Source organism: Salvelinus namaycush, unplaced genomic scaffold (genome assembly GCF_016432855.1).
Source record: "Salvelinus namaycush isolate Seneca unplaced genomic scaffold, SaNama_1.0 Scaffold1083, whole genome shotgun sequence".
Taxonomy (NCBI): domain Eukaryota; kingdom Metazoa; phylum Chordata; class Actinopteri; order Salmoniformes; family Salmonidae; genus Salvelinus; species Salvelinus namaycush.
Window position 1 is genome coordinate 60,635 of NW_024057768.1, and position 10,420 is coordinate 71,054.

Genomic DNA, 10,420 nt, shown 5'->3' on the forward strand with positions numbered 1-10,420 from the left:
CTGGTAGTGGATACTGCTGTCAGGAGGTACAGAGACTGGTAGTGGATACTGCCAACCAGGAGGTACAGAGACTGATAGTGGATACTGCCAACCAGGAGGAACAGAGACTGATAGTGGATACTGCCAACCAGGAGGAATAGAGACTGATAGTGGATACTGCTGTCAGGAGGAACAGAGACTGGTAGTGGATACTGCCAACCAGGAGGAACAGAGACTGATAGTGGATACTGCCAACCAGGAGGTACAGAGACTGGTAGTGGATGCTGCCAACCAGGAGGAATAGAGACTGATAGTGGATACTGCCAACCAGGAGGAACAGAGACTGGTAGTGGATACTGCCAACCAGGAGGAACAGAGACTGATAGTGGATACTGCTGTCAGGAGGTACAGAGACTGATAGTGGATACTGCCAACCAGGAGGAACAGAGACTGGTAGTGGATGCTGCCAACCAGGAGGAACAGAGACTGATAGTGGATACTGCCAACCAGGAGGAACAGAGACTGATAGTGGATACTGCCAACCAGGAGGAACAGAGACTGGTAGTGGATACTGCCAACCAGGAGGAACAGAGACTGATAGTGGATGCTGCCAACCAGGAGGTACAGAGACTGATAGTGGATGCTGCCAACCAGGAGGTACAGAGACTGATAGTGGATACTGCCAACCAGGAGGAACAGAGACTGATAGTGGATACTGCCAACCAGGAGGAACAGAGACTGATAGTGGATACTGCCAACCAGGAGGAACAGAGACTGATAGTGGATACTGCCAACCAGGAGGAACAGAGACTGATAGTGGATACTGCCAACCAGGAGGAACAGAGACTGATAGTGGATGCTGCTGTCAGGAGGTACAGAGACTGATAGTGGATACTGCCAACCAGGAGGAACAGAGACTGATAGTGGATACTGCCAACCAGGAGGAACAGAGACTGATAGTGGATACTGCCAACCAGGAGGAACAGAGACTGGTAGTGGATACTGCTGTCAGGAGGTACAGAGCCCCCTCAGCCCCCTCCTGTACTCGCTGTTCACCCATGACTGCGTGGCCATCTGTGCCTCCAACTCAATCCTCAAGTTTGCAGATGGGCTGCTCTCTGTCTCTGAGACACTGGGGGCCCTGGGTGGCTCTCTCTCTGAGACACTGAGGGCCCTGGGCTGCTCTCTCTCTGAGACACTGAGGGCCCTGGGCTGCTCTCTCTCTGAGACACTGAGGGCCCTGGGCTGCTCTCTCTCTCTCTGAGACACTGGGGGCCCTGGGCTGCTCTCTCTCTGAGACACTGAGGGCCCTGGGCTGCTCTCTCTCTGAGACACTGAGGGCCCTGGGCTGCTCTCTCTCTCTGAGACACTGGGGGCCCTGGGTTGCTCTCTCTCTGAGACACTGAGGGCCCTGGGCTGCTCTCTCTCTCTGAGACACTGGGGGCCCTGGGCTGCTCTCTCTCTGAGACACTGGGGGCCCTGGGCTGCTCTCTCTCTCTGAGACACTGGGGGCCCTGGGCTGCTCTCTCTCTGAGACACTGAGGGACATTGTGTCACGCATCATATACTCCTACTGCCACACTCTGTATGTATCCCAAAATGCACCCTATTCCCTATGTATGTTTCCATAGGGCTCTGGTAACAAGAAGTGCACTATATATGGGAAAGTGCCATTTTGGACACTCTGTCAATAAAGAGGAAGAAAGCGACTGAAGAGCGCCTCAGTCGACCTCTAACCTCTGACGTCCCTGTCACTGACCAATCAGCCAACAGACACCACTCAACACACATCATACAGTCTCCCTCTTTCCCTCGCTCTCCTCCTCCCTCTTGCATGTGACATATGACCTGCCTGGCTAAATAAAGGTGAAATAAATCAAATAAATATTCTAATATAAATGTCACAACATTGTTATTTACGTATCCCACTATTGGGCAATTTTTTAGGAACATCCACCTGCCTAATTTAAGCTGCAGACGTGCCAGTATTCAACCTTAACGGTTTTACAGTTGTCATGGTTCCCTAGCAGCAACGTAAGAACAGAGCTCCTGTACATTTTGTAATTTTTTTGTTGTTGTAATTAATTAATTTTAATGTCTTTTCTTTACCAACAATCTATTTGTTTTAAGAACGAAACAATTCATATAGCTAATTAATATAATCAGAATCAACCACAGGAAGCAGCCAAGTCGTTTGTTTGTTTTAGCTAGCTGGCTAACGCTAGCTGGCTAGCTATTTTGATCTGAATGCCGGAGGTTGAGGATGGAGAGAAGCCGAAAGCTAGACGCCTGAGATGATGAGGATCACAGGGACGACAAAGTTACAAGGCTGCTTTTGAATTAGTATTGAAATGTGGTGTGATTTCTGGTGTCAGGCAACTGCACCAGCTTTATCCAAGTGGCTGCTTCATTTTGGTAGTAGTGATGGAGTAGCTATGGACTCTAGTGAAGGAGTAGCTATGGACTCCATGGACTCTAGTGAAGGAGAAGCTATGGACTCTAGTGAAGAAGTAGCTATGGACTCTAGTGAAGGAGTAGCTATGGACTCTATGGACTCTAGTGAAGGAGAAGCTATGGACTCTAGTGAAGAAGTAGCTATGGACTCTAGTGAAGGAGTAGCTATGGACTCCATGGACTCTAGTGAAGGAGTAGCTATGGACTCTAGTGAAGAAGTAGCTATGGACTCTAGTAAAGGAGTAGCTATGGACTTCATGGACTCTAGTGAAGGAGTAGCTATGGACTTCATGGACTCTAGTGAAGGAGTAGCTATGGACTCCAGTGAAGAAGTAGCTATGGACTCTAGTGAAGGAGTAGCTATGGACTCCATGGACTCTAGTGAAGGAGTAGCTATGGACTTCATGGACTCTAGTGAAGGAGTAGCTATGGACTCTAGTGAAGGAGTAGCTATGGACTCCATGGACTCTAGTGAAGGAGAAGCTAGGGACTCCATGGACTCTAGTGAAGGAGTAGCTATGGACTCCATGGACTCTAGTGAAGGAGTAGCTATGGTCTCTAGTGAAGGAGTAGCTATGGACTCTATGGACTCTAGTGAAGGAGTAGCTATGGACTCCATGGACTCTAGTGAAGGAGAAGCTAGGGACTCTAGTGAAGGAGTAGTTATGGACTCTAGTGAAGGAGTATCTATGGACTCCATGGACTCTAGTGAAGGAGTAGTTATGGACTTCATGGACTCTAGTGAAGGAGTAGCTATGGACTCTATGGACTCTAGTGAAGGAGAAGCTATGGACTCTAGTGGAGTAGCTATGGACTCTAGTGAAGGAGTAGCTATGGACTCTAGTGAAGGAGTATCTATGGACTCTAGTGAAGGAGTATCTATGGACTCCATGGGCTCTAGTGAAGGAGTAGCTATGGACTCTAGTGAAGGAGTAGCTATGGACTCTAGTGAAGGAGTAGCTATGGACTCTATGGACTCTAGTGAAGGAGTAGCTAGGGACTCTAGTGAAGGAGTAGCTATGGACTCTAGTGAAGGAGTAGCTATGGACTCCATGGACTCTAGTGAAGGAGAAGCTATGGACTCTAGTGAAGGAGTAGCTATGGACTCTATGGACTCTAGTGAAGGAGTAGCTATGGACTCTAGTGAAGGAGTAGCTATGGACTCTATGGACTCTAGTGAAGGAGTAGCTAGGGACTCTAGTGAAGGAGTAGCTATGGACTCTAGTGAAGGAGTAGCTATGGACTCTATGGACTCTAGTGAAGGAGTAGCTAGGGACTCTAGTGAAGGAGTAGCTATGGACTCTAGTGAAGGAGTAGCTATGGACTCCATGGACTCTAGTGAAGGAGAAGCTATGGACTCTATGGACTCTAGTGAAGGAGTAGCTATGGACTCTATGGACTCTAGTGAAGGAGTAGCTATGGACTCTAGTGAAGGAGTAGCTATGGACTCTATGGACTCTAGTGAAGGAGAAGCTAGGGACTCCATGGACTCTAGTGAAGGAGAAGCTAGGGACTCTAGTGAAGGAGTAGCTATGGACTCTAGTGATGGAGTAGCTATGGACTCTAGTGAAGGAGTATCTATGGACTCCATGGACTCTAGTGAAGGAGTAGCTATGGACTCTAGTGGTTTAGCTCAAACTTCATCTGACTGAGTTATAACTTATATAAATGGAATAAATTATTATCATTATTAACATGTGATAACAATGCAACAGAACAGATTCATCTGAATGACATTTACTCTCAAGGGTGACCAAAAATAACTATCTAACAGGCACGCCCCTACTAAGACCTGCCTCCAGCCTTGTGATCTGACCCGCTGGGTCACATCTCAATAACCCAGCAGTTTTCAAAGAAAACATCTCAACTAAGTGACCCAATGCCTGCAACCCAGCAGTTGGTTTATCAAGCAACCCAGCAGTTGGTTTATCAAGCAACCCAGCAGTTGGTTTATCAAGCAACCCAGCAGTTGGTTTATCAAGCAACCCAGCAGTTGGTTTATCAAGCAACCCAGCAGTTGGTTTATCAAGCAACCCAGCAGTTGGTTTATCAAGCAACCCAGCAGTTGGTTTATCAAGCAACCCTCTCTTCCCTCTCTTCCCTCTCTACCTCCCTCTACCTCCCTCTTTACCTCCCTCTCTCTATATATCTATATCTCAATGAGTCTCTGTTCTGTCCTCTCTCTCTGATGTGTGAGTGATGTGTGATGTGTGGGCCCTGTCTTCTCTGATGTTCTGTGTCCCTGAATGCCTCGCCACTGTCTTCCAGCCTGAGTTGATAATGACATCAACAGTCATGTGAAACCAGCTGACGACGGAACAGTACACAGTCACTAGAACACATGTCTCATACCACCTCTACATCACACACTGTTACAGCAACACACTGTTACAGCAACACACACTACAGCAACACACTGTTACAGCAACACACTGTTACAGCAACACACTGTTACAGCAACACACTGTTACAGCAACACACTGTTACAGCAACACACTGTTACAGCAACACACTACTACAGCAACACACTGTTACAGCAACACACTGTTACAGCAACACACTGTTACAGCAACACACTGTTACAGCAACACACACTGTTACAGCAACACACACTGTTACAGCAACACACACTGTCACAGCAACACACACTGTTACAGCAACACACACTGTCACAGCAACACACACTGTCACAGCAACACACACTGTCACAGCAACACACACTGTTACAGCAACACACACTGTTACAGAAACACACACTGTTACAGAAACACACACTATTACAGCAACACACACTGTCACAGCAACACACACTGTTACAGCAACACACACTGTTACAGCAACACACACCAGCAACACTCACCAAACAACACACACAGTCACAGCAACACACACAGTCACAGCAACACACACAGTCACAGCAACACACACAGTCACAGCAACACACACCAGCAACACACACTGTCACAGCAACACACACTATTACAGCAACACACACTGTTACAGAAACACACACTGTTACAGAAACACACACTGTCACAGCAACACACACTGTTACAGCAACACACACTGTCACAGCAACACACACTGTCACAGCAACACACACTGTCACAGCAACACACACTGTTACAGCAACACACACTGTTACAGAAACACACACTGTTACAGAAACACACACTATTACAGCAACACACACTGTCACAGCAACACACACTGTTACAGCAACACACACTGTTACAGCAACACACACCAGCAACACTCACCAAACAACACACACAGTCACAGCAACACACACAGTCACAGCAACACACACAGTCACAGCAACACACACAGTCACAGCAACACACACCAGCAACACACACAGTCACAGCAACACACACAGTCACAGCAACACACACTATTACAGCAACTCACACTGTTACAGAAACACACACTGTCACAGCAACACACACTGTCACAGCAACACACACAGCAACACACACTGTCCCAGCAACACACACTGTCCCAGCAACACACACTGTCCCAGCAACACACACTGTTACAGAAACACACACTGTCACAGCAACACACACCAGCAACACACACTGTCACAGCAACACACACTGTCCCAGCAACACACACTGTCACAGCAACACACACTGTCACAGCAACACACACTGTTACAGCAACACACACTGTCACAGCAACACACACTGTCACAGCAACACACACTGTTACAGCAACACACACTGTCACAGCAACACACACTATTACAGCAACACACATTGTTACAGCAAAAACTCCCCTTCCCTCCTCTCTCTCTTCCTTTCTTGGAAGTGATCCCCTCCTAGCTGGTAACACTAGCTGTCTACTCTGGCCAATGTGTTGTTAGCTGGAGAGCTAGCTAAGTCTATAAAATGAAACACTGCAGGGACAGACAGACAGAGAGAGACATCCCTCACCACTGATAATAAGACACTAAGACACAGAGAGAGAGAGAGAGAGATCCCTCACCACTGATAATAAGACACTAGGACACAGAGAGAGAGAGAGACATCCCTCACCACGGATAATAAGACACTAGGACACACAGAGAGAGAGAGAGAGAGAGAGAGATCCCTCACCACTGATAATAAGACACTAGGACACACAGAGAGAGAGAGAGAGAGAGATCCCTCACCACTGATAATAAGACACTAAGACACAGAGAGAGAGAGAGAGAGAGATCCCTCACCACTGATAATAAGACACTAGGACACAGAGAGAGAGAGAGACATCCCTCTCCACGGATAATAAGACACTAGCTAGCAGAATAATAGCAGTGTATTCCCCTGGCCATCTCAGGACAGCTAAATGAGCTCCTTTAGGGAATAGAATGTGTGTCCCAAATGGCCCCCTATTCCTTAAGGGCCATTGAGAACGGCGCTGCACTGGAGAGCAGACGGTTTACGGCCTCCTGAACAATTCTGCTATTTTGAGTGTTTTTTTGTGCACTGCTAACTTTTTTTGAATATAATTATTCCGATATCGTTTCCTACGATCGACAAGAGCTTTTGGGCATCAGAACAGCGACCACTAACCTCCACCTCAACGAGTCAGAGGACCTACTGCTCAACCAGGCTCTAATTCCAGAGACTCACCCCGGACCAGGCTCTAATCCCAGAGACTCATCCCGGACCAGGCTCTAATCCCAGAGACTCATCCCGGACCAGGCTCTAATCCCAGAGACTCACCCCGGACCAGGCTCTAATCCCAGAGACTCATCCCGGACCAGGCTCTAATCCCAGAGACTCACCCCGGACCAGGCTCTAATCCCAGAGACTCATCCTGGACCAGGCTCTAATCCCAGAGACTCATCCTGGACCAGGCTCTAATCCCAGAGACTCACCCCGGACCAGGCTCTAATCCCAGAGACTCATCCTGGACCAGGCTCTAATCCCAGAGACTCACCCCGGACCAGGCTCTAATCTCAGAGACTCATCCCGGACCAGGCTCTAATCCCAGAGACTCACCCCGGACCAGGCTCTAATCCCAGAGACTCATCCCGGACCAGGCTCTAATCCCAGAGACTCACCCCGGACCAGGCTCTAATCCCAGAGACTCACCCCGGACCAGGCTCTAATCCCAGAGACTCACCCCGGAGCAGGCTCTAATCTCAGAGACTCACCCCGGACCAGGCTCTAATCCCAGAGACTCACCCCGGACCAGGCTCTAATCCCAGAGACTCACCCCGGACCAGGCTCTAATCCCAGAGACTCACCCCGGACCAGGCTCTTATCCCAGAGACTCACCCTGGACCAGGCTCTAATCCCAGAGACTCACCCCGGACCAGGCTCTAATCCCAGAGACTCACCCCGGACCAGGCTCTAATCCCAGAGACTCACCCCGGACCAGGCTCTAATCCCAGAGATTTTCGGAGATTTTCTCGAAGTCGTGGCTGAACAGGGACACTGATAATATACATCTAGAAGGTTTTTCTGTGCATCGGCAGGACAGAACAGCAGCATTGGGTAAACTCGAGGGGTGAGGGGTGTGTCTCTTCGTTAACAACAGCTGGTGGGAGATCTCTCATATTAAGGAAGGTTCTGCTCTCCTGAGTTAAAATAACACCTCGACGTCAACAAAACAAAGGAGATGATCGTGGACTTCAGGAAACAGCAGCGGGAGCGCCCCCTTATCCACATAGACGGGACAGTAGTGGAGAAGGTGGAAAGCTTCAAGTTCATCGGCGTACACATCACTGACGATCTGAAAGGGTTCCACCCACACAGATAGTGTGGTGAAGAAGGTGCAGTAGCACCTCTTTAACCTCAGGAGGCTGAAGAAATGTGGCTTGGCCCCTAAAACCCTCACAAACTTTTACAGATGCACCACTGAGAGCATCCTGTCGGGCTGTATCAACGCCTGTTACGGCAACTGCACCGCCTGCAACCGCAGGGCTCTCCAGAGGGTGGTGCGGTCTGCCCAACGCATCAAAGGCAAATCTATAATCTGGAATGCCTTACTAGTCTAGAAACTAGAATGCCTTACCAATCTAGAATCTAGAATGCCTTACCAATCTAGAATCTAGAATGCCTTACCAATCTAGAATCTAGAATGCCTTACCAATCTAGAAACTAGAATGCCTTACCAATCTAGAATCTAGAATGCCTTACAATCTAGAATCTAGAATGCCTTACCAGTCTAGAATGCTTTACCAATCTAGAATCTAGAATGCCTTACCAATCTAGAATCTAGAATGCCATACCAATCTAGAATCTAGAATGCCTTACCAATCTAGAATCTAGAATGCCTTACTAGTCTAGAAACTATAATGCCTTACCAATCTAGAATCTAGAATGCCTTACCAATCTAGAATCTAGAATGCCTTACCAATCTAGATACTAGAATGCCTTACCAATCTAGAATCTAGAATGCCTTACCAATCTAGAATCTAGAATGCCTTACCAATCTAGAATCTAGAATGCCTTACCAATCTAGAATCTAGAATAATTTACTAATCTAGAATCTAGAATGCCTTACCAATCTAGAATCTAGAATGCCTTACTAATCTAGAATCTAGAATGCCTTACCAATCTAGAATGCTTTACCAATCTAGAATGCCTTACCAGTCTAGAATGCTTTACCAATCTAGAATCTAGAATGCCTTACCAATCTAGAATCTAGAATAATTTACTAATCTAGAATCTAGAATGCCTTACCAATCTAGAATCTAGAATGCCTTACTAATCTAGAATCTAGAATGCCTTACCAGTCTAGAAACTAGAATGCCTTACCAGTCTAGAATGCTTTACCAATCTAGAATCTAGAATGCCTTACCAATCTAGAATGCTTTACCAAACTAGAATGCCTTACCAAACTAGAATGCCTTACCAATCTAGAATGATTTACCAATCTAGAATCTAGAATGCCTTACCAGTCTAGTCTAGAATCTGGAAATCCAGTCTAGAACTTGGAATGGCTTACCAGTCTAGAACTTGGAAAGCCTTACCAGTCTAGAATCTAGAATGCCTTCGGGCTATACAAATAGTTTTCTGCGTACAGGTCTCCCAGAGCGAAGAGGCTAGTGGTAAAGTACCTCTGTGTGTTATTCTTCAACACAGTGAGGGACTTCCACAGTAAAACCTTCTTATTGCTTAGGTCAGATTCCGCCTCTTCTCTTTCCTCAGACTGAGATACATGGCCCAAAATACTCACTACAACAAAGTAACACACAGTGCCCTATATCTCTGCTTCCACCCTTTCCTCTCTCCTCATGTGTAAGAGACCAGTCAGCTAGCTGCAGTACTTACCCTGCCCAAAGTTAGCTGTTGTCCTCTTTCCTCATGTGTAAGAGACCAGCCAGCTAGCTGCAGTACTTACCCTGTCTATCCGTTTCCTCTCTCCCAGAACCTTTTCCTCTCCTTCTTCGACTTCTCTCCCCGTCACATTCCTCCCCTGGCCGTGCCTCTCTTCAGGCTGTGATGTCATGGGCGGGCAGAGAGAGAGGCAGAGGGTCTGGCTAAAAAAGGGAGTGTGTTCCCTCTCTTCTCTCTCTCCAGAAGCCAGAAACCCCTCCACACACAAAACCCTCCTCTGTATAGACGAGTGAAGCAGCACTCCACTCCCACACCCCAAATACACCCCTCTTTCCCTCCTTCCCTCCCCCTCTTTCCCTCCTTCTCTCCCTCCTTCCCTGCTTCTCTCCCTCCCTCCCCCTCTTTCCCTCCTTCTCTCCCTCCCCCTCCTTCCCTCCTTCTCTCCCTCCCCCTCCTTCTCTCCCTCCCCCTCCTTCTCTCCCTCCCCCTCCTTCCCTCCTTCTCTCCCTCCCCCTCCTTCTCTCCCTCCCCCCCTCCTTCTCTCCCTCCCCTCCTTCCCTCCTTCTCTTCCCTCCTCCCTCCTTCTCTCTCCTCCTCCCTCCTTCTTGCCCTCCTCCCTCCTCCCTTCTCTCCCCTCCCTCTCTCCTAGCAGGCTGCGCTGGGCACACTGTCACAGTCTGAGAGCTCACACATGAGGCATGAGCCCCAAATAA

General features: G+C 48.0%; 1 protein-coding gene across 1 annotated transcript in view; it reads right to left on the reverse strand.

The window, feature by feature from the left end:
• Nucleotides 1-9,958, reverse strand: part of LOC120035661 (A-kinase anchor protein 2) — a 54,419-nt gene extending 44,461 nt beyond the window's left edge. The window contains exon 1 of the mRNA XM_038982237.1: nt 9,772-9,958. Within this exon, the coding sequence (XP_038838165.1) occupies nt 9,772-9,879 (108 nt within the window). The 5' untranslated portion in view covers nt 9,880-9,958. The remainder of the gene's footprint in view (nt 1-9,771) is intronic.
• Nucleotides 9,959-10,420: the final 462 nt, after the last annotated feature.